This window comes from Notothenia coriiceps, unplaced genomic scaffold (genome assembly GCF_000735185.1).
Source record: "Notothenia coriiceps isolate Sejong01 unplaced genomic scaffold, NC01 NC01_scaffold00019000, whole genome shotgun sequence".
Lineage (NCBI taxonomy): Eukaryota > Metazoa > Chordata > Actinopteri > Perciformes > Nototheniidae > Notothenia > Notothenia coriiceps.
In genome coordinates this window covers 1,264,300-1,288,677 of record NW_011351701.1, presented here as the reverse complement: position 1 = coordinate 1,288,677, position 24,378 = coordinate 1,264,300, and the positions used below count along the sequence as shown (strand labels likewise).

The 24,378-nt window shown below is 39.6% G+C and overlaps 3 protein-coding genes across 4 annotated transcripts in view; 1 reads left to right on the top strand and 2 right to left on the bottom strand.

Annotated features, from left to right (window-relative positions):
• LOC104951640 (putative methyltransferase NSUN7) overlaps nt 1-5,807 on the bottom strand; it is a 6,243-nt gene extending 436 nt beyond the window's left edge. The window contains exons 1-6 of the mRNA XM_010778350.1: nt 5,656-5,807; nt 4,888-5,071; nt 3,907-4,120; nt 2,980-3,123; nt 2,787-2,888; nt 2,402-2,519 (exon numbers count right to left, since the gene is read on the bottom strand). Of these exons, the coding sequence (XP_010776652.1) occupies nt 2,402-2,519; nt 2,787-2,888; nt 2,980-3,123; nt 3,907-4,120; nt 4,888-5,016 (707 nt within the window). The 5' untranslated portion in view covers nt 5,017-5,071; nt 5,656-5,807. The remainder of the gene's footprint in view (nt 1-2,401; nt 2,520-2,786; nt 2,889-2,979; nt 3,124-3,906; nt 4,121-4,887; nt 5,072-5,655) is intronic.
• A 6,593-nt stretch (nt 5,808-12,400) lies between these two features.
• On the bottom strand, nt 12,401-14,994 carry ska3 (spindle and kinetochore associated complex subunit 3). Of its 2 annotated transcripts, XM_010778280.1 has the most exons (5): nt 14,932-14,994; nt 14,690-14,828; nt 14,540-14,601; nt 13,499-13,670; nt 12,401-12,876 (listed from the first exon to the last, which is right to left on the bottom strand). In XM_010778280.1, the coding sequence occupies exons 2-5, from the start codon at nt 14,811-14,813 to the stop codon at nt 12,428-12,430; spliced, it is 807 nt and encodes a 268-aa protein (XP_010776582.1). In that variant the 5' UTR covers nt 14,814-14,828; nt 14,932-14,994; the 3' UTR covers nt 12,401-12,427. The 2 variants fall into 2 exon arrangements, with proteins under 2 accessions (XP_010776582.1, XP_010776581.1); XM_010778279.1 differs by lacking the exon at nt 14,932-14,994 and having other exon boundaries at nt 14,690-14,925.
• A 763-nt stretch (nt 14,995-15,757) lies between these two features.
• Nucleotides 15,758-23,704, top strand: LOC104951592 (uncharacterized). The gene is made up of 5 exons (XM_010778281.1): nt 15,758-15,762; nt 15,913-15,967; nt 16,808-16,997; nt 18,726-18,929; nt 22,799-23,704. The coding sequence occupies exons 2-5, from the start codon at nt 15,915-15,917 to the stop codon at nt 23,573-23,575; spliced, it is 1,224 nt and encodes a 407-aa protein (XP_010776583.1). The 5' UTR covers nt 15,758-15,762; nt 15,913-15,914; the 3' UTR covers nt 23,576-23,704.
• Nucleotides 23,705-24,378: the final 674 nt, after the last annotated feature.

Below are 24,378 nucleotides of genomic sequence, written 5' to 3'. Positions count from 1 at the left end.
GTGTGCCTTGGCAGTCTACCAACAAAACCAAATACAGGACATGTATTATTAAAACTGAGGTACAGTATGTGGCAACTTCAATATGTTGTGTTTTCAGGCATATGGTGACATTTTCTAGTCAAGAAAACTACACGCTGATAGTCAGTGGTTAATACAGTTGTATCAATGATCATTAATAAGAGTATTTGAAGATTAGTTTAACAGCAGTGTAACAGTATATACTGTATATGCAGAGTTGTATATTGTGGATGTTAGTGCTGCTCGCAGCCTCAGGACCAGCCTGCTGATAGGCTGCTGCACTACCAGCTGTCACTGCTGGTGACTGTGTTTTGTACATCTGCTGTAAGTGCCCTCCACATTTTATATGTTGGCAATTCTCAGCGGTCCCAATTCTGTTTAAATATGGAAATGGTGTGCTGGTGTGACCTTTATTCATTTTTAAATTCTCAACGAAAAGTTGTTTTAGGAATCAGGAAAACTGCACACATTTGCACCCACTGCAATTCTCCTGCAGCTGGGTGGAAACCAAAACAAACCTTTCAAAATCGAGGCACAGAGCATCATTCTTGCCAGGGGTCCTATTAATGAGTTTAGAGAGTGAAAACGTCTATCGTTTTAGTTAGGTACAGCAAAGCTTATATAGATCACACCGTCTGAAAGGCAGCATTTTACAAGTACACAACTCAATTCCTCTTACACCTACAAAACCTAAAAGTCAGTGTATATGAATATATACATATAATATGTATATGATAATTCATGTTTTTGGAGCTATAACCACCATCCCTCAAACATAGAAGCCAAAGAAACGAGAAAAACAAGAGGGAATGACACATGTAATTATGAATAAAAACACCTTGACCTGTTCCATTTAAGGAAGAACAAATCACTTTTCTTTCTTCTCTTTACTTGTCTGACGCAAAACAACATTTTCATATTAATAGAAGTAGTTTGGTGGCATTTAAGATGATATTTGTGCAGTATGAGCTGCTGCAGACTGTACAGTTATTTTCTGGCGTTTACTAGTATAAACTATTCACTACAGTACATTTGTAACAGGCAACGCTAAACAAAGAGGTGAAACAGCTGCTGGTCGACTCCTGGCACTATAGTGCGTTGATAAAAGTTTAGAAACATTTGATGTGAAGAAACTACAAACATAATAACATTTTAATTTATTTAAGGGGATGAATGGTAAGAAATGAGTGTCATGGAGCAGCAGGCGTGAAACTGACCCTGAAATCTGCTCCACCCGGACTGTGGGATTAACTACTGTCCCCACGGCAACCACAGCTGATCCTTTTTACTGTCCTCACCCTGGTAACTGTACACTCTCTCTTTCTCCCACAGACACACACACAGTTGTACAGAAAGTATAATGTGAGGATAGGCTATCATATTTATACTAGACAGACATGATTTACTCTCCCAGTCTTTACTGCCGTCTGTAATTCTCAGAGTTGAAGCTCACTGCTCACTATACTTGAGTTCTGCACTCAGATACGTATGCAGCTGTTGAATGGGATGTTTTAAAATGAGATTGTGAATGTATCTTATATACTCTGTGAACAAATGTCCAATAAACTTTAAATGTATTATTTTTGTGCTACAGAACGAAGACAGTCCTTTTACCTGCCGTCTGTAGTATGACTGTAGCTGTTTTGCAATCATAATTTATGCTTAAAAATGAAAGACTTTCAATTTTCTCCCTCAAACTAATCTAAATTTGAAGCAGACAAATACGAAAGGAGGACACATCTGAATAACTCACATTGAATCTGTCCAGTATCAGTTTTGCCTCTGCAGAATTGTGTGTTTAGTGCTGATTAGCAAACATTTGCATACTAACAATATAAACATGGTAAACATTATACCTGCCTATAATCAGCCTACATATTGTTAGCATGATAACATTAGCATGTACAGACTCACAGAGCAGCTAGCATGGCTGTAGACTCTGAGTCCTGTCAGAATAAAGACATGGAGGTTGGTTTCATAAATTGACATTTTGTTTAATCCCCAGTACATTTATCACAATGACGGATGGTTCTGAATTTAATAATCTGACAGAATCTCAATAACATAAAAAAGTACAGAGCGACACAATCAGCTTCAAAGTGAATATTTTGTTAAAGCAGAAGGCTTCACTGTGAGCTGCCTATCACCTGTCACTTTCTGTCAGAGAAAACAGTGTTGAGTTTACCTTTAAATGCACATGGATTGACGACTTCCACAAACCCTAGTACTGATTTATGTTCGGCGAGTGATTAAAACCAACTGCTTAGAGTTTTCCCATTGCATTAACGGTTTGAGCCTGAGGACACAAATAATCTAAGTTCATAATGAAAAACTTTATATATAGAGAACTTATACATGCACAAGCAGGTGTGTGTGTTTTTACCTGAAGGGCAGCAGTTTGGGATGGGTGTGTGTTTTGTCTAACACTCTTTTCACTAGCTGTTCATTTTCCTCAGGATACACTGAGCGTGTGCAGTAGACCACCGTCTGAACCTTTGGAACTGACAGAAAAAAAGAAATACAAATAATAATCCACTACTCTTTTATTATAGTGTTGCATTGTATGAATCATATATACAGAGGAACAGTAGGCTATAGCCCACATTTATAGTGTGTGTGTTTGTGTATTGTCACACTTTGCATAACTGTTCCCAGCTTTAATTCTTCATATCTGTTTATTGTAATGTATTGTGTTTCATTGCCTGAAAAGATGCATTCCAAGTTATAGTATTTGTGTGTGTGTGTTTGTGCTTTCAGTATATACTCACAGGACACGGCGTGAGCTAGAAGTCGTGCCTGTTGGGAGGCCATTGTGTGTATTTTGCTTCGAGACACAGAACTGTGACACAATTCCGGCAGTAGATCCCAGTCTGTCAACAGAACGGAACTTCTTTAGCATTTCTATCACATTTAATGTAAAAACACTATCTCGATCAATATTTATATGTATTTCATACGTACTTCCATGTTCACTGTGCATGGTGGGCACAGGGTCATTGAGCGCGGAGGAGGAACACTGAGGCAGCACGATGATGACCTTTAGTCGCTGGACAGAGGCGTCCCACTCATTCAAACCACTGAAGGCTTCTGACAGGACTCGCACATCTGCAAAGGACATGAAGTAGGACCATGAAAGTAATGCTAATATACAGTTGGAATGAAATATTCCCAAGAGGCTCCTCAAATTCTCATGTGTGTGAAAGCTTGTCAATCAACAGACTTTATGTATCTTCCACCAACCTATCTTTTCGGTTATGTTTTTTGATTCGTATGCAGGATTACAAAAAAACGACTGACCTGATTTTCATGAAACTTGGTTGAAGAATGAAGCACGGGCCAAAGAAGAACCCACTAAACTTTGGGGCGGATAGAAATGACTGAGCAGATATACACAAATATGTTTTAATGATGTGAATGACCTTGGCTAAGGTCTGCGCTATCCAAGTGTACTTTTAATTTAAAGGTCACCTATTATGCAAGATCCACTTTTTCATGTCTTTTATACATAAATATGTGTTTCCCCGCGTTTAAAGAGATTCTGAATGTTTCAGGGAAAAAGATTCTCTCACTTTTTGTCCTGAACCATTTCTATAAAAACCTGTCTGAAAATGAGCTGATCAGATTTTGGCCACTTTGTGATGTCATAATATTTCTTTGGGTTGTGTAACCATTAGCGTGTGCCTTGGCAGTCTCAGACCCCCCCCCACACACCTTATCACCTGAATCTCCTCCTAGAGCACCATTGTGTTCTTTTTAACCAAATATCTCTCAGAGGGGCGTGGGGAGTGGCTCCTTATTTTTCATCTAAAGTAACAGACAGAGAATCAGCACTTTTGAAACAGGGCTGAAACAGAGGGGTTTATGGGATGCTGCAATGCATGATCTCACTTTTGATATCCATTTGTGTGAGTAGTTCTTGTATCTCGTCTATTTGTGACGTAGTGTGATCGGCACCACACACCAACACTCGGCCAGAGCGGTCAGCGGCCGCCACGGCGACGTGAGCCACGGTCACAGCTGAGAAAGACCCCACCGCCAAGACGTCCCCGTTATCAAACAGCAGGGGGCGTAACGCACTCACTGCCACACACACACTCCTGTCCTGAAAAATAGATGCACACTTTATTCACAATGCATGGGGGATTTCCTGCTTGACAAAAGTGTGCCCTCCAGTGTTATAGACTGCTGTGATGCTGATCAAGATTAATAACAAACTGACCTCTTTAACTCAGCTCCAAAGATAATAAACTTCACATCACAGCAGGAGCATACTTCAAAGCCCTAAGCCACTTTTGTGTGAAGGGCAAAACTTTAAATTAGTCCCACAGCATCAAAAGTAAAGATCATTACCTACATTAAGAAGAACTATTAGTCAACGATTCAACAAGTTAACAACATCTCCTTCTGTTCATTCAATTGGCAACTTCCGGTGAGTATTTTGGGGACTTTATTTTAAACCAGTAATTTTGCTTTTAATAAAATGGGCATACACAGACCAATGTTCTTGGTGCTCCATTAAAAGATAAACCAGAAGATTGCGGTTATTTTTGAGTTTGGGCCAGCAAAGAATAGTATCTGAATTTAATTTGTTGGTACAGATTTTTTTCTCTTTTCTTTTTCCTCCGATGAAAACAATGTAGTTGAAGTCACATTTATAAAGAAACTAAATATCTGGTTGCTTCTTATTTTCTCTTAGGTGGATTTATAAATATTGTACTACTTTTTTGACAGTATTCTTTCCACCAGTCTTGTATCTATCTCCTTAAATTATCTTTACAAGCCCCTGAAGGATTAAAGCATGTTTCCCATTAGTGAGTGTAACCTATATTTAGCTCAATTACACACCTCACTACACATATCCATACATACCTGTGTGTTAAGTGCATATGTACTTGTGAGGCTGCTGTGCTGCAGCAGAGCGTGAAGCTGAGGGGAGAAGACGAGTGTATCGGGACAGAGAGGGTCTCTGCAGAACGACCCCTCACTGAGGGCCGTCATGATCTCCACTTCACACAAGCCGGCTCTTTGTAACGATGCACACACTTCGTCAACACTATAGAGAAAATATCAGGATTTCTGTTAAATGAATTGTTTAGTTTAGAGGAAATATGATTCAAATACACTCAAGGTGTGTCTGGTGAGTAGAGTTGCTGCATTTTAGCTTCACATAACTATCCAAGATGCACCTTTTCACCCCCAAGGTATGAACATGTTAAACTTTCCGGTCTCAGATATGTGATAACTGCACTCACCATTAACCCCATACTGCACCTGCAATTTCCCCCTACAGAGCCTATCACTTTAAACTCACAGTGTTATTTTATAAACAGTCTGATAGAAGTTATTATATAATTTGTCTTCATACTGACATTGACACTGACATTTAAACCAAAAAAACCCCACTAAAGGGCAATTAAAAAAGTGTGTCCCACTTGTGACATTAGATTTTTCCAATTAATACTGGAAACTGTTTACATAAATGCAAGCCCTAATGGCACGATGAACAGAAGAATAAAGGAAAAAGGAGCAAGTGTGACATAAATAAATAACTGCATGGCTCTCTTTCTATGGCCCTCCTTCTCAGTGTTTGTGTTTGTGTGTGTATTTGCTTGTGTGTGCATGTGTGTGCGAGTGTACCTGGCTTTGAGAGTATTGACCCATGCATAAAGTGGCAGACGTTTTGCTCTGTGCTGTTTGGTCCTGACAGGATCTGACAGAAAACAGGAGACGCTCTGCAGACTCTGTTTCACTCTGCAGCGAGCTAGTGATGCTGCCAGCTTGGTTCTACACCTGTGATTAACACAAGCATATGAAAAAACCTCAGTTCACATTGAATTTCTCCTACATTTAGTCCGTGTGATTTCTAGATTTCATTACAATTAAAAGATTGGAGTAGAAATAAACTTTAGATGATGTTAACATTATTTACAACAACACTTTGCGACATGAGGGAATAGACGTGAAATGATCACATTGAAAATAATAGTACAATTAGGTGAAAGTAAAAGCCAGCCAGCCAGCCCACACACACACACACACACACACACACACACACACACACACACACACACACACACACACACACACACACACACACACACACACACACACACACACACACACTGCAGAGTACAATCACGATGCAACAACAATAGTGGAAAAAACATCTTGAGAATAAAGTTATTTGATCAAAAACAAAAAGGCCTAGGTTTGCGGAAACAAATCTGAATATTTAGGGAGTTAACTCGAGTGAAAATATCATTTCTCATCACAACGAAATATTTTAAATATACATTTTAAAAGAAATACTTTGACAGTCACACCTTAGTATTGTGAATTATCTCCTGTATCAAACTTGGCTGTGATCGTTTTGAATATAAAGACCTTCCTTAAAACATGTTTTCTGAATATTTCCCAAAAATGACCAAAAAAACGTGTACATTTACAAGAAAGAGATATAATAATAATATAATATTCCTTTCTATATGATAAATAAGTCCAAAGTTATAATATCACAAGAGAGAGTTAAACAAAAGAAAAGTTGTAATCATATTATAAAGGTATACATTTCAAGAAAACATATTTAGGTCAAAATACATTTTAGAGAAAAGCCACGAACGAGCTCTCGTTAAATTAAGCCTTTTATCAAAACGTTCCACTTTGTTTTCAAAATCTCTGATGCTTTGTTCCTAAAAGCTGCTGTTATTTATACTATACATTCAATCACACTTTGGGAGCCTTAAAGCAGTTCTTCATAGACGCTCTGACGCTTCACATCAGGACCTTTCCATGATTTGATTCCAAAGTGCGAGTTGCTAAAGTAAAAAGCAGTCACCATGCAACTTGGCACATAAAGGTCCTATAAATACAAAACAGATATATATATAGTATAACCCATAAGAAGCAGAGGATGGATCACTAGTCTGTTGGTACATCACAATAATACTTGGTGTCAGCACCACCTGCAGGTCAGTAGAATAATGTGAAACCATGAGAAACATTCTGCGTCCACCTGGAGGATTGTCTCTCTTTAGCACTTTGGAAGACATTTTATAAAAAGATATACTTGTCCGACTATAACCAGGACAATTGACTAAATATCTTACTTTGTTATCAAGAGGACTCAAGGAATGCAATCATTTAATGCACTTTTTTTTTAAAGAGTCTCTTGGATGTGTTAGTTGACAATTGAAATGAAGCCGTTTGCCAGTATCTCAAATTGAACTTTGAAAGAGGCATTCAATCATCACTCCAACACTTTGCTCCCTGCTCACAGCAAACAATCAGTAGGGTCATATTCCCTAGGCACAGTCTGCTGCTTTTTAGGGATGAATACGTTTTAATGTGAGACCTGTGGTTTCTGGATAAGGGATCAAAACAGATGTGAAGACTCAATTTACACGAGTACGAAAAATCGAATGTTTTTTCTATCATGTTGCGAGACAAGCGATTCAAAAGGGACACAAAGGTATTACCACTTTCATGAGGGACACTTATAAAGCAATGAACCTGACGGATACATCGATCAGGCCTCAATACGTGTTCCGGTTGTCGCCGTATTCCTCTGTTCACATCGTATCAACTTGATGGCGTTCAATGGAGAATACGGAGTTAGGGAATTCAAATGTTTTGCTTCAAACATCCATTTAATGGGCTGTGGAGATGCTTCACAACAAGTACAACATTAGCACATATAGTATAAGTAATACTCATTTTATATTCTGCTTTACTCCAATGCTTTGTCTTCTCATTGCCTGCTTCTTCTCAACGCTTCACTTGGTAAAGAATCTCAATTCCTCCTCTAGAAATCAGGGAATAGAAATGGCAATATCGTGGCTGTTATTGACGAGCTGTTTTGCACAAAGCTTCAGAGCCAATGGGAATCCTATTGTGGTCATACATATCTTTCAAAGTACAAATATACATGCATAACTTGAAGTACATGTGACATTTAGAATAAGAGTTTAAAGTAATGCAGCTTGTAATTCTAAATGGCTGCGTTTATATGAGGCTTTACAATTTGATGGTTTTCATTCGAAGGTCAGATGTTGATATGAATGTTAATCCGCGTGCCCTGTTTACAGCGCCTTTCAAAGACAGTTGTTTACTAAAAATGTCAAATCATTGTGACTGCTAAATATATTCAACAGGAGGTGATGCCACGTAGCACATTACAGAGCACTAAACAGGAAGCTGGATTCGGCCACTCGATGTTTCATAACTCAGAGATGCTTTTCTTGCGGTTGTGTTTTTGATGCCGGATGGGTTTTGAGAAGTTGACATTTTTTTGGTTTTTGTTTTTCAAGTTTTATATAGGCCTCATGCAAGAACTCTTAAAGGGACAGTTCAACACAAAATTTGAAAATACACAGTTTTCTTCTTACCTGTAGTGCTATTTATTCATCTAGTTTTTGTTTGAAAACTTACTGAAATTGATCTTGAGGTCATGAAGGAGAGATTTTAAAAAATATTTAAATCCAAAACCTGTTTTTTGTTGGTCAGGTTTTACCATAAAAGTGCTATACAACACACAACTACAACTTAAAACTGCACAAAGTTGTAGTAAATCAGCATTTGTGAGTTCAACATCAGTGAAATTCACACATCCGGGATGCAATGTAAAGTTGAATTGATGAAAACAATTATTCAATTAATGGAAAAGGCATTATTAATGCTAATTGATGAATTGGTCTCAATGATGTGGCGAACTAAATACTTTTTATATTGTATCTATATTCATTTAAAATAAAAAAACTACAAGTCCATGACTGTTTTTATAAATTGTTCTTGCATGAAGCCAACCATTTTCCCTAAAAGATCATTTTCTTGGAATCTTTGGGACACAGTTTGGTTAAAAACTAATATTTTGAGTTGTTGAATGAGTTTGATGATGGGCTATGTGCTTAGCGTGCTTTTTAACACTAACACTTTTAATGCTGCATGTTGGCGAAATCCTTATACATTTTTTTTTGGGTGTTCTTGTTGTTGTTGTTATTGTTCTGACTAAAGGTTTACTCGGTCAGTTCAGAAATGACCACAAACTGTTCTAAGTTAATTTCAAATATAGCAAACATTTATTCAAATAAAAACGGTCTCTAGTTGCATTTGAAACAAAAAAACTCATGTGAAATATTGTAAACTCCACTTCTCCACATTTACCTGTTCAAGTGAAAAAAGTTATTTTAATTGTTTGTTGTGTTTCAGTTTGAGAAGTTTGTGTGTTCGGCTGCATTTCCTCTGAAAAACAAACAGAATTTAAACCACAAACAGCTCAGTCTGTAAAAGATGAAACTCTTTTCCTCCCCATTAACCCTTTAAACTCTTCCTCCTCCCAGTGGAGATGCAGCCCGTCTGTCTGTGTGGAATATTTTGTACAATATGGATTTAGCAGAACAGCTTCATGGAGCGATATACAAGTATATTTTCAAGTGTCTTTTATGGAATAAATTTGGTTAAAAAAACAAACTGGATTTCTCTTTATTTATTTCTCCATGTGGCTTTAAAGAGATACAAAGTCAACCTTTTCAGTTTTTTTTTCTTCAAGTGTTCTCAATGGAAGGTGCATGGTTGAATAAATGTTGAATACAAAAAAAGAAAAAAGTAGAGCACTGTTAGAAATTGAGGGGGAAAAATGCCCCGGAAATGTCAGAAAGACCCCCAAAAAATTGCAAATGTGAAGAAAGATATCCAAGTTATTCCGATATACTAATCCTACATTATGTTTTTGATTCTGTGTCTGGTTATGTGTCCTCTTCACCTCTGGTAACCTGCAGCTCAGAGACTTTTCCAGAAGTCAAATGGAATCCAGCTGAGGCTAAAATGAGGGTTTATGTGATACCATTTTCATCACTTATAATTAAATGTTGTCAATCAAATTATTGTGGCTACACCTTCAATGCAGGAAGACATCTAATGGGAACTTTGCTTATGAATATGTGGCCCTTCAGCTGAAATGCTCCTCTCGAGCTCTGTTCCTAAATATCTATAGACCACCCAAATACTGTGCAAGCTTTTTTGAAGACTTTACTGAACTGCTGTCTATAGTGTGTATTGACTTTGACCGTCTAGTCATTGTTGGTGATTTTAACATCCATGTTGACAACCCCCAGGACAGAGGGGCTAAAGAACTGTTTTGTGTTCTTGATAGCTATGGACTGACTCAGCATGTGACGGAGCCCATGCACAATAAGGGGCACACTCTGGACTTAATTATCTCAAAGGGTCTGAATATCTCTAAGGTTGTGGACTTGTGGTGACTGATGTTACACTCTCTGATCATTCCTGTGTTTTCTTTGAGAGCTCTATTTCTGTTCACAAAAATGTTCAAAAAGAGGTAACCACAAAGCGATATTTAACTGAAAATACTAGGGAAATGTTTACTCAGAATTTTTCTTCCACACTTGCTCCTGCTGACATCTCAGTAAATGAGCTAGTAGATAATTTTAATAAAAAATTTTTATTGATGCCATTGCTCCAACTAAGGTAAAGGAAGTGACTGGCAAGAAAATATCTCCATGGAGAAAGGCCATGACCGTGAAAACAGAGAAAAGAGAACGTCGAAAAGCTGAACATAGGTGGCGAAAAACAAATCTCAAGGTTCATTTTGAAATCTATAAAGAGAGATTGGCCTTTATAATTTGGAATTGAAAAACGCACAACAGTCTTTCTTCTCTGACATCATTGCCAAAAACAAAAACAACGCACGTGCCTTGTTTGCTACCGTCGACAGACTAACTAACNAATCTTTTTTTTCAATTGATAGATGTTTTCAAAGTAAATGGATAATCGTTTTTAATAATCGTGATATCAATTATTGACCCAAATAATCGAGATTATGATTTTTGCCATAATCGAGCAGCCCTACTTTCCAGTCTACTGTAGAGTCACCGCTTATTACTGATCTATGAGTGTCCTCTTTACAGGCCATCACAAGACCGGCCTGAACCCCCAGTTAACACTTTGGAGAGTTTGAACACACAAGGTATGTAACTCCTAGACTGCCCTCTTTAGTTGCATTCTTTACTGTTGCTTACAGCTTTCAGTAATGAGTTATGTTTTGGAAGACAAGGCTGTGCAATATATCTATCATAGCGCTATCTGATATGAAACTAGATATTGTCTCTTTTCTTATAATATTGCATAAGTGTCATTCCTGGCTTCAAAGGCTGGAAATTACATTAATGTGATGTAATTTCTTTAATGTTTTAACTGTTCTAATATTTGCCTTTACCACCTGAGTCATTGTCACCACATTATTGATGAATATTTATCCAAATATTTAGTGAAATGGTCCACCCTACAATGCTGCTTGATCAAAAATATCACGATATTTGACTTTCTCCATATCACACAGCCCTAGATAGGTCTTACATTTTATTTTTATCATTTTGTAGGATTGAATTATTAACTTTACTACTAACCACAAATCCGTTGTGCTGACGAAGACTGGACTAAAATGTTTTGAGTGGTCATCGACATACACTTTAAAGCAGGGGTCTTCAACGTTTTTCAGGCCAGGGACCCCCAAGCTGATGGAGAGCTGGAGCAGGGACCCCCCTATTATACGTATGGCATACAANTCACATGTGTGTATGAGAGATTTGATCAGTGTCGAGCCTCTCTCTGAGGGATATAATTTGTTTTAATGTTTTTAAATATTATTTTGTAGAATATCTTAGGCCCTCAGAGAGAGGCTCGACACTGATCAAATCTCTCATACACACATGTGAAACGCTCTTACAGACACACACAACAGCGTTGCAGTCGGGAAGAAAAGCAATGTGGAGCGAGAGAGAGAGCAAACCTTTATCTATTTAATAAAGTTGTAAAAAATAAAGTAAGAAATCATTCCAATGTGTACTATAGGACAGTAAAAAGTTTAAAAGGGGAGGGATTAGTATGCATAAATAAAAAGAAAGAATGCTAACTAGGTAACATAAGATAAGAATAAACAAGTTTAAATGATTTGTTGTGATCATATTCTAAAGATGTTTGGATTATTGAAAAGTATACAGCTCCCTTTCATCTGAGTGTTGAGAGCTGTATCCATAAATTCATGTTGTGCTCAAAGTAGGGCTGCTCGATTATGGCAAAAATCATAATCTCGTTTATTTGGGTCAATAATTGATATCACGATTATTAAAAACGATTAACCATTTACTTTGAAAACATAATAAATTTGAAAAGTATGTTTTTAACAGTTGATTACCCTGAACTTTAAGTATAATTCAACTGAAAAACCTATTTTAAAAAAACAAAATCGTTTTATTTCGATTATGTTGTTTTCATAACCGTTGCAAGCCAAAATCGTAATTGCGATTAAAATACAATTAATTGAGCAGCCCTACTGGAAAGATCCTGCACATCGCCAGTAGAGGTCGTATACTGTTTACATGATGCTCATTATCCTCTACCTTTGGGGCTTTTCAACGTTCTTCTTCTTCTTCAACAGATCCATAGTGAAGTCGTTCAGACACATGGTGTGCTCTGAAAGGCCAAAGTCAGACAGCTGAGGCGTCCGCAGATCTTCGTCATCCATCCGCAGGGCACATTTGGGGGTAAAGGGCATTGGTGATGGCGGTGCAGGCTCGTAGAGTGAGGGGTGGGGCAGGCTCATCTCAGGCATGGGGGGCACTTCAGAGCAACCAGCCAACATTTTCCTCAGCTCCATTTCAGAGAGGCCGAAGTCAGACAACCGTGGTGTTCGCATAACGTCAGTGAAGGCCGGCGGTTTGGCCGTCTGAGGCGATGAGGAGGGACTGCCTCCAGCCTCCTCCTGGCTTTCCCTTTCTTCTTCTCCTGCTGCTTCATTGTCCTCTGATACTTCACCTGCAGCCTCTGACTGCTGTCCGTTAGCCTCTGTGCAAGAGAAAGATTCCATAAAAGCACATTTGATATCATGTTGTTTTCTTCAGTGAGCAGCCAAAGGGCTAGTTTTACCATAGTTGATGTGTTGGAGCCGGTCTTTTGGTTTTGTAAAAAGGGCAGGACATTGTCACCTAATCATGACCTCCGCAGTCAAGGCTATAAAAGACTACATTCCCCAGGCTCTTAAGAGACACAGAGATGGGCTACCTGTGTGGAAGACGCTGTCTAATCAGTAAGTTATATTAGCATACATAAAGTAAATAAAGAAGGATCTAAGTTGTTTATTATTTGATTTAAGTTGTGCCTCTTTTGTTATGTTTTGTTTGACTAATGTAAAGGCCAATTTTCTTTGTGAATGTTTAAATGGACAACATCAAACCCATAATCAGAAGTAAAACAAGTCATCACAACTGTAAGTAAAACAAGCTAAAGATAAGGCATTAGAGCGGTCGGTTTGAATGGTCTTACTGGCTTGATGTTAACAAAGAAAGTCAGCCGCGACAGAAATTTTACTTACGTAGCTTCTCTTCTTCGGATAACTACCATAACGGCCACCACCAAACATCAACACTATCCCTTTAAGAAAAGAGATACAGCTACTGTCATTACTTACTGCTCGCTCTCTGGGTGTCTCGTGGAGCTTGGTAACCGTATTTCTCCCAGTGTCCCTTAAGTGCCTGGATGTCCTTAGTCATTTTTTTCTGCATCACTCTGCCGGCCATAATAAAGCTGTCCACATAATCCTCCCGTGCTTTCAGCTCAGCAATCTGACCCTGGAGCTGCCCCTGTATGAAGACAAAGCACAGTTCCTTATTGTTCTTTTCAAAAAATAAATCGGCCCTCAGATGTATAGTGTATGGTAAAGTATGTGTTAGAAACAGACTGAATACAACGAATGAATCACTTTCACACTAACTGTTTCTACACATTACATTACATATCATTTGTTAGACGCTTTTATCCAAAGCAACTTACATACATTCAGTACTGTGGACAATCCCCAACGGAGCAATTTGGGGTGAAGTGTCTTGCCCAGGCCAGGGACACAACGACATGCTGACTGCAGTGGGACACGAACTGCTATCCCCTGATTCGAAGTCCAGCACACTATCCACTGAGCCACAGCCTCCCTAGCCTACACTTCTTTGCGATGCTTAATGAGGGACGTTATTTCTTTGCTGTACTTTCCTAATAATCTTTTTTCCTCAATGAACAACACCATTTTCATACAAATGACAAACCTTAAAGTTATGTCACACATTTGTAGTCTAAAAAGTGTATATCTCTATATTAGCTGTAATGCAGGGCCATTGTGTTATATTTCGTATTATACCAATGTCACACAAACACCAAATTTCATTCAAAAATATATAAGAATTCAGTCTCACAAGAGTAAACGCACTTATCCTAACTAAATACCGTTTTATAGCTGTTTTGTTTAATTTTGCAGGTACTTAAATACATAGTTTATTTCAAAAAAATGTCAGTTTGATTTCACCAACTGCCATCAAGGCAACAGACGGTCATTAGGAACATAAGAAACAATAACTTATCTAACTTGAAACAATGGAAATTGAAATGTTTTCGAGTATTTTATACTAAAGTGTAATATGCCGTTAAACTAAGCTAGGTTTCACAGTTTTCAAAAATGTACCTTTAGGTTTCCGACTTCACAGTTCCTTTGGTGATATGTTCTCATTGCTCTGGCTGTAGTTTCTGGAATAAAAAGGAACTCACATCAAAACCAGCTAAATTATGCATACACTATTATTATTTTGCGTTGATAAATAGTGTTTTTACTCACCGCTGTCGTCGTCATGATCGTCGTCGTTTCGGTGTTCAAAGTCGTGCGTGAGTTTACCCGTTTCTGACTCTAAATTCATCGCCACCTTCTTCAGCTTTGCAAAGAACGGAACCGTGGGGTCCATTTTCTGATAAAAAGTCTGAAATGTTGCAAAATGTAGAATAATCACATCACATCACACATATTGTGATCACATCACATCACACATCACATTTACTTCACCGAAAGGGCCATTTGTTTACCTTTTACCAACATCAAAATGTTAGCGCCTTTTCCAGCGGAAGTCTTCTTAACTTCTTCGTTGGTGTTTATTGGCAGCTTAACGGTGCACTATAGCCATCTATGGACTACAGTGAGAATTAAGAGATTGTTAGAAATATTTAAACAAAAACTACTAAAAATGTCTCTACATTATCTCCTGGTAAGAGCTAGGGTTATTTAATAATGTATTGTTATTGTTGTTATTCTGTATGTTTCTGTGCCATTTAATCAAAAGATTTAAAACCCTCTTTAATGGTCACACATGCAGAGCACACAGCACACACAGTGACATTTGGCATCTGCATTTAACCCATCCTAGTACCAGAAGTGTAGTACTAGGAGCAGTGGGCAGCTATTGTACAGCGCCCTGGGAGCAATGGGAGTGGGGGGTTGTCCGGTGCCTTGCTCAAGGGCACCACGGCAGGGCCCAGGAGGTGAACTGGGACTCCCCAAGTAGCAGTCCACACTCCATATTTAGGTCTGTTTGGGGACTTGAACCGGCAACCCTACGGCTCACAGTTCAAGCCCCTACTGACTGTATTGGCTTACTGTTTGGCGTCTAGTGAATGAGACTTTTGGCTTACATTTTTCTGTGTATATATCAGTACTATGCATTCACTTGAGAAACAAACATTTACTTCCACTACTACGACCACAAAGAAATGTACACCTCATATACTACATCCTCCTCTCAAGTTCAGACAGAGCATGTACGTCGAGAAGTCTTATCAGATTAATGGTTGTTCATGAGAGTGTATAAATATTGGACAAACTGTGAAGGTCAGAACAAACGTGCACACAGAACAACAGAGGTGAGTTGCAATACTTTTGGTCTGGTGTTATAAAAATAGTAAAAAGGATCCGAACATAATCAATTAATAACAAATAATGGCACAAGGATTTTATACTAGTTAACATGAAGGAGGGGTTAACTTAATTTGTCTCTCTTTGTCTGAACACAGCCATGGCGATGTTTGGAAAGGTTTTGGAGCCAGTGGGCTACATGCAAACTGTGAGGTGAGTTTTCTAAATATTTCATGTTAATATACTCACAATAATGCATTAAAATCTGCTTATCTCACTGTATAATAATAGTTATCAGAACTCAAAGATCATTTTTAATTATTTAAACAATAATAATAACACTTTAGCATTTTGTTAAAAGATCAAGTATTATAATACTCAATAAGACTCAATACTCAATAAGACTCAATACTCAATAACTCACTTCTTTGCAAAGTATTATGTTGCTTTAAAATGCGTAATGAGCATTAATAATTCATTGTAAAAATATTTACGTGTGCTTATAACTCCATTTAACACATTCTAAGTATGTTTATAAATATGACTTCTATTGCATATCCATAACAGTTTCTGATTTCATTCATATTGATATATGATATGATATATGTTCCTGATGCTGTCAAGGCAAGGCAAGTTTATTTATCCCCTTTCAACACAAGGCATTTCAAAGTGCTTTACAAAATGGCATTTAAAAACAGTCATTAAAAAGCAAAGATAATAAAATAAACATTAAAAGAAAAAATACATGAATAAAAGTTACAGTGCCAATTAAGATATGAATAGTTCAATTAAAAGCAGCGACAAAGAGGTCTTCAGCCTGCATTTAAAAGTAGTAAGAGTTGCAGCGGACCTGCAGGTTTCTGGGAGTTTGTTCCAGATATTTGGAGCATAATAACTGAACGCTGCTTTACCATGTTTAGTTCTGACTCTGAGGACAGAAAGCAGACCAGTCCCAGAAGACCTGAGAGTTCTGGATGGTTCATAATTTAGCAGGAGATCAGAAATGTATTTTGGGCCTAAAACATTCAATGCTTTATAAAAAAAAATGTCCAGGGTGCTGGTGCAGGGTATCTGCTCCTACCTGGGCGGCAGCGGCTCAGCAGAGGAGAGCGAGGCGGCCAAGAAGAACCTGGACTCCATGGACCAGGAGCTGGGAGCAGGAGGAGCCGGCCTGCTGGACGACCAGGAGGTGCACCGGCTGGAGGACGACCTGGCCGTGGTGTACTACCAGCTGGGCACCGCGGTGAGGAAACGCTGCCTGGGTCTCAAACATGAAGGTTCACTTAGTACACGCATTTTTAGTATACTCTTATTTTGAATGGTAGCATGTGGGCTTCTTATTGTTTTACTGTGAGGAACCTTTTCAACTTTTATTTTGAATGGTAGTCTAATAAGGGAAGGTTAGCATACGTGCTTCTTATTGTTTTACTGTGAGGAACCTTTTCAACTTTTATTTTGGAGGGTATGGAGTGTCTGCCTCTCAGTGTTTTATTGTGAAGGGTAAACTAATATTAGTTCGGTGAGTTTGAAATGTACAAGTGTTGTATTGTTAGGGCAACTTTTATTTTGAAAGGGTAATTTATATGATTGTAGTAAGTCAATAAGGGAGTGTATGTTTCTCAGTGTTTTATTGTGAAGGAAAGTTGTTTTAACTTTTGATGGGTACATTGATACAGGTGGTGTAATATAGTCGTTGCAATGGAAGATTTAAGTGTGTCTGCCTTGCAATGTTTTATTGTGATGGGAACTTGTGAAGGGTAAACTAATATTAGTTCGGTGAGTTAGGGAAGTTTGAAATGCATGAGAGTTTTATTGTTAGGGGAACTTTTATTTTGAAAGGGTACTTTTATATAATTGTAGTAAGCCAATAAAGGAGTGTCTCACAGTGTTTTAATGTGACTTGAGTAATATAATATTGTCACAGCAAGAAAAACAGTGTGTCTGCGTTTTGTTGATGTTGGGAAAATAGTGTTTATTGTGAAAGGAACTTTTTTAGGGTATGTCTTATATAAAGCTGTGGGGGCGGTTGGAGTATGTCTGCCTCCCTGTTTCGTATGTGAAAGAGAATTTACTCGAACTGGTTATGCTGCAAACACACTGAAGGGCATGCTGACCTTGAACAGTAATGCCCGTTTAACTGAACTGATGTGACTGTGACTGAACTCATGATGCTAAGCGTATTATGTAGATGCAGATGTCTGTCACCAGATGTATGATTGAAGCATCTGTTAACTTCCACTAGACAGTATTAATGCGCTTATGATTTTAATATACTGTTTAATTATTTTAAAATGTAACAAATGATACAACTCTCTTGAATGCATTTTGCTTAGAAAAATAAAACACCTTTCTGGATCAGTCAGTGTTTAGTGGTAATGTATTTGTGTAAAGCCACATTTTTCAGTTACAGGCCACAAGATTAGATTTAGGGTGAAATTACATAACTCAGACTAGGAAAAGGAACATAATTACAACGGTAAGTCAAACCTATTAGCGACAAGAGAAAAAATATATTTGAGCCGTGCCTTTATGGTGACGGGTAAGCCTAACATGTGAAATGTATGTCTGAACAGGGGAGCAAAAAGGCATAAAGCAACTTATAAGAGACACAAAATGACTGCAAAGAGTCCAAAAATTACTGTTCAAGAGATACTTTACAAGATGACCATAAAGAAACAAAACGTAAAATAGATGCCTAATGACTAAAAGAGATACAAAAACACCACAAAGTTACACAAAACAATGTCTAAAAGTGACAACACATCACAAAACAACTGCTTAGAGACACAAGGGTCCTCAAGTTGACTACAAAGAAACACACAACTAAAAGACTTCTAATATTATGTCTATCCTCTAAGGCTGTTTGCAAATTGCAGGCATTTCATTTTTATGTTATTTTTGGAAAAAACCAGGACTAAAGAGGGCTCACACTCTCCTTTGAATCTGTCCCCCCCCCCGCCTCTTGTTTCAGGTGAGGGCCCAGGCACAGTTCACTAAGAAGGAGACGGAGGTTTTCCTGCAGTACGTGCAGGACTATCGGCTGGAGAGGCAGCTGATGGCGCTCTACAACCGTCTGATGGGGGTCTCAGCGCTGACCGACCAGCCCACCCTGCTGGAGGAGCTCATCCTGAACCGCAAGCCCAAACGCTGGGAGCTCAGGGAGTTCTGCGTGAAGGTCGGTGGAGGTGCAGGGCACAGTGTGTGTGTGTGTGTGTGTGTGTGTGTGTGTGTGTGTGTGTGTGTGTGTGTGTGTGTGTGTGTTGTTCACCTCATTTCCCTGCAGGGGGTCATTAAATGTTCATTCTCTCCAATTATACAAGCCATTGTACAAGGGCATGTACTCCTACTTAACTAAAGCCGCAAGAAGCCTGAGGTCACACACACACACACACACACACACACACACACACACACACACACACACACACACACACACACACACAGGATGGAGGAAGAGAGAGATGAGTGTGGTGCAGCCAGCACACTTTCTGTCTCCCCCCTCTTCCACACACACACACACAGACACACACACAGACAGACAGACAGACAGACAGAGCTTTCGAAGCATAAGCTCACCTTTCATCAATACATTCTTAATTACATGCAATCCAAGAATTAAGCCATTTCCAAGTAAACCACATGTTGTAAAACATAATCACAGAGGACAGGTTTCAAAAGGAAAATAAAAAGCATGGAGGAAAACACAGCTGTGCAGGATTAAATATTCAATTTCCAGACCGAATACAATGAATTTGACCAAAAAAAACATGGAGGTCCTGTGGGACCTCCAAGCACGCTGCATCTATCTTCTTGGTTTGAAAATAAATATTTAATTCAGAAGAGCAGTGACCTTCTGTTGTCTTTCATCCGAGCTGAGTTGGCAAATTCCCGTTTGCCTTCACTGCTGGTACCGAAAGCTGATGAATTTGTTCAGCTGCTCGGGCTTTAAACCTACATTTAAAAGCAGGAATCTTAAAGCCTGACAATTGTATTCTGGTTGAAGCAACATTAGTGTAATTCCACTCCTTTAAGTGCAAATATATCCCTTTTTGCATGGGATCAAATAGAGCTTTATGTTCTACTTTATTTCTTATGTAAACCCCCCCTAAACCAGACCAAATGCCGGATGGTCACTGTCCATCTGTCCATCTGTCTTATTGCCCTTGGGCAGGACTCACATAATGATCATCCAACATGCAAATAAATGAACCTTAATAAACACTGCAGCAGTCACAGGCTCGCTCGTTATGTAAAAACGTTTGACCTATGTTTGACCAGCATTTATTAAACAAAGTGAAGTGTTAAGTATCTGCAAAGTCGTTCAACACAGATGCTGCTTTCACGGCTGGAGAGAATGACAGTTTGTATCCTAGAAACTCAAGTCCACTTCTTCAGGGGCTTTAGGGTGTTTAGGCTGCCAGCATCAGTGGATTAGCTTTAATGCTGAAGCAATTCCATCTTAAATTAGTGCTGAACGAGTGATTTGTGTAGTGCTCCTTGCAGGGATTTGTTTCCATAAATGCACTGAGTGAGTACTAGAAAAGCTCAGTGCTTTCATTAAGGGGAAATCATTTCACTGTTTGTCATTTACTGTGCAGTCATCGCCAATCATAGTCCAAATAAAACAACAAGATAAAAGCATTCTAACTTTATTAAAGAGGCCCTGTTATGCTTTTTGGGGTTTTGCCTTTCCTGTAGTGTGTTATAGGTTTTAGTGCATGTTAATAGTCTGCAAAGGCTTGAATCCCAAAGTTCTCTCCAGAGGGAGTTTCTCTCCCAAACACCCCCCCCCCCCCCCTGCTGAAACACCTCCATTGGACTCCTTTGTTTACTTCTGAAACATGGTTACATTACTATGTAACATGTGTAACACTCGCGTCCCTATTGGCCTGGGCAGCGGTTCCCAACCTGTGGGCCGCGACCCGAACGCATTGCAAGTGGGCTGCCAAACCATTAGCAAAACATTATGATTTGTGTGGAAACATTAAGACATTAAGATTTTTATTTCCCCTTCTCTTTCTTGATCCTCCTTAGCAACAGTCATTACAGTCCTTGACAGCGGTCTGTTCTACTGGATTAACAACGTGTCACATGTTCTGAATCGACCAATCAGAACTTGATTTAGCTTCCGTAATGTTTATGGTTGAATGTGGGCCGCAAACATTTTTTAGATTCTTAAATGGGCCCTGAGTTTGGGAACCGCTGGGCTCGGGCTCCAACTCATTGTACGTGATAAGTGGCTAAGGGGCGGGACATTTCTAAGCCGTTGACCAATCACAACAGAGCTGGCTGGCTAACCAAAAAGGTGGGCATTTCCCCTTTGTAGGCAGTATAAATGACCCCTATGCTTTGCTAAAATAAATTCTAATCAAAGTCACCCTTTAGCTCTCACACTGGAGTAGATTACTTTGTTAAGCAAAGAAACGGCAGCCATGTTTCTCTAACCTTGGTAGAATGTATCATGTATAAACACTTTGCTGGTGATAAGCTTCGGTGCCATGCAGGGACAAGAACACAGGCAATGTCTTATCTTTATAGACCTCTGTCACGGAGGTGATCTCTGGGCTCATAGATCTCGGCCTCCGTTACGGGTTGTTTAGCTTTATTGTTGTTGAAAAGTGTTCCCCTTCCCCCATGTCTGTCGTTGATTGTGTGCACCTGGTTCCCTGTGTTGTCTCCTCCCCCCTCACCTGTGTCCTGTTGGGTTGGGCATTCAAGCTCTGGGGTTTTGCTGTTAGGGGAGTAGTGTGTGTGAGATCCTGGTGGTGGCTGGTGACTGTGCGCACAGGAGCAGCAGATTGAGGCTGTGTCATATCATATGTGTATGATTTAATAAATGCCCACACCGGGTTGTATTTTTGGACGTTCTGCCTCCTTGCTTGGTCGGGCCGCTCAATTGTCAGCTTCACAACCTCACAAAATCTGCTTACTTTATGATCCAAATACTACATTATAAAATGATCTGTTGCGTCACTAAATGATCTGCAGTGACAGGCTTGGTGCTCTAACCCTGGATAACCTGGCATGGCTCTTTCTACAAAGAGTTAGTGACATCTGCATGGGCTATTTTTGGGGGTTGGGCTGGTCTCACAGGGCCAGGTGTTCACAACAGTTGAAGATAATGAGCCAGAAGAGCCGTAACCAGCCTCTCAAGGCTAATGATCTGGAAACACTTTTAAGTTCAGTGAAGTCGACTGAAATCCCATGTGGCTTGGTGTGCTACTGAAGACAAAACGCTGCAATAAACAACAACAACAACATTAAAGCTGTGGCAGGCGTGAATTTGATCATAACCAACCCCATTAAGACTAACGATATGATGCAAATGATTAATTAGTCAAAATGATGTGCTGGTGTTGAGCTGAGTAATTTCTCCGCTGTCAGAAAAACAACAAATACTCAAGCAAGCTGGGTCAGTTAAAAATAAACAGAAATAATGTTTTTTCAGGCATTTTTTTCATACATCCATGCATATCAAATGCACCAACTTGGTTTCCTGCCTCCCCAAAAAGCTCCAAGATAATATTAGGCTGCAGTCAGCGCTCACTTGTCCTGCAAACAGCCACAGTGTGTTCCTGTTGTCAAAACAGTGGGAGAACACCATAAATGAAACGCTAATTATTTCAGGTGATTGTTAGCAACATATAAAAGCAAAACAATGATAAAAACATTCAAAAGATCTTCAATGCTTTGTACACAGGAAATATTAATTCAATGTTTGTTGTATGCAGGGTCTAAAACAAATTACAATTTATCTGGTTCTTCAGATTTTGTCTAAATACAAAAAAGCAATGAGCGAACAGGACTTAAAGTTCCTGACAATCCTTAGTTATAGGATTAAGTGATTCCTGAGTATTTAGAGCATTTGTTTAAAATCACTTCTGTGGTCAAACAGAAGAAGCTCCATCTTTAATTGACTCAACATTGAACAGCATCCATGTCACAAAACAACCCCTCTGGTGCTCCCTGCAGGGTTGAACACACTCTTAGCTAGTTTTGCCCACTATTTGAAGGCTCATACTTTCCCTCACTCTCCCCTAACAGATCAACTTTGTGCTGGGCACCGGGCTGCTGTGCCTCTTCACCCAGGCGTCTCTGACAGGCCGGGACCAGGCTCTGCTGATGAAGACCTGGTCCGACCGCATGGGGGCGCTCTACAGGAAGATGAAGAACTCAGGAAGCAGCTGCTTAGGCTACTTCCTGGAGCAGGCGGAGGTGGACATCCGGCACCAGCTCCAGGAGGCCGTGCAGAGCCGAGCCCCCCCCGAGGAGGCGGCGGGGAGCATCCTGAAGACCCTGGAGAAGAACTACGAATGGCTGCGCTGGGCGGTGATGCTGCACCCTGCTGTGGGACCCATGGAGGAGGAGAAGGAGGAGGGGGAAGAGGAGGAAACCCAGCAAGAAGAGAAGGAAGAGAAGGAAGAGAAGGAAGAGAAGGAAGAAAAGGGGGAAGTTGTGCAGCAGTCAAACTTCATTTCCGTGGCGTCTGACCCTCCCGTCCCCCATGTGTTAGTGTGCTTCCGGGACACGCCCACTTCGCTGGATAAGAGCAGGATCCACCAGCTCATCGTGGATCTGGAGTGGAAGATCCCCAACCCGCCGCCCGAGGTGTACGCATCCATCGAGGAGGACCCGGGAAGGGCGCGGTGCTACCTGGCCTCCCGCATGCTGAAGAAGCTGCGGGACGGGCTGGGGGAGGGCGTGTCCATCCACGTGGTGCCCGGCAGGATGGAGATGAAGTGCAACTTCCCCCCCGCCTCCTACTACCTCTACGAGTACAAACACCGGCTGGCCTCGGGCACCGTGTGCGTGTTTGGATGAAAGAGTAGGAGAAACAAAGGGAAGGGGAAACGACCTGCTGTTCTCTCACAGATGTTTCATAATCATATTACAGAATCGGCTTTGCTCTCACAGTGGTATTAACATGTCTTGTGTAATGTTACTTCCAAATAAATATCATTTAAGAGAAACACACACATGAGATATAAGAGGTTTCTTTTTATATGTCGTTAAAGCAAAATTCTAGTTTGCTACAACTTGGGTCCAATCGAAGGCCTCTTTAAGCACTGAATGGAATAACAAATATTGGATGGATTGCATTAAGATTTGTACAAACATTTATGGTCCAGACAATAATTCCCTAACGATTTCAGTGAGCACATCCTCAGAGAACAGCTAGCATTCAAAGTTATTGCTGAAATATGGAAACAACAGGGTGACTTCTCCAAACAGGGTAGAAACAGGATACAAACACAAGAAGTCCAACAATCAGACATTTCAGCATTTTCAATACAAAATCTTATCCCAAAAATGATACATTTATGCTTCGAACTCTTACATCCTGGAATCATGTTCTTCCTGGGTCACTGATAGGACACGTTTCTACCATGGTAACCAATACCAGAAATTCATCACAATCTACTTGCAGTGATTTTTATTGAAATCTGGAATAACATCCTGTATCGCCCCATCCCTAGAAGTGATGACCGCAAGTTTTGATAGATTTTATGACTATTTGAAGATAAAACTAAAGGTGAGTGCACCTAAATGCTGGTGATATGGAGGAAACTAAGCTATACACTGTGACTAATGTTTGAACAGTTGGTTAATACTTTTACAGTTTT

What these genes read in the sequence shown, in the direction of transcription:
- ska3 (XM_010778280.1), bottom strand. Translation starts at nt 14,813, where the DNA reads ATGGACCCCACGGTTCCGTTCTTTGCAAAGCTGAAGAAGGTGGCGATG. An exon ending in CGATCATGACGACGACAGCG is followed by an intron (nt 14,602 to 14,689) that starts GTGAGTAAAAAC and finishes TTTTTATTCCAG; the next exon opens with AAACTACAGCCAGAGCAATG. An exon ending in AGACACCCAGAGAGCGAGCA is followed by an intron (nt 12,877 to 13,498) that starts GTAAGTAATGAC and finishes TCTCTTGCACAG; the next exon opens with AGGCTAACGGACAGCAGTCA.
- LOC104951592 (XM_010778281.1), top strand. Translation starts at nt 15,915, where the DNA reads ATGGCGATGTTTGGAAAGGTTTTGGAGCCAGTGGGCTACATGCAAACT. An exon ending in GGCTACATGCAAACTGTGAG is followed by an intron (nt 15,968 to 16,807) that starts GTGAGTTTTCTA and finishes AAAAATGTCCAG; the next exon opens with GGTGCTGGTGCAGGGTATCT. An exon ending in ACTACCAGCTGGGCACCGCG is followed by an intron (nt 16,998 to 18,725) that starts GTGAGGAAACGC and finishes CTCTTGTTTCAG; the next exon opens with GTGAGGGCCCAGGCACAGTT.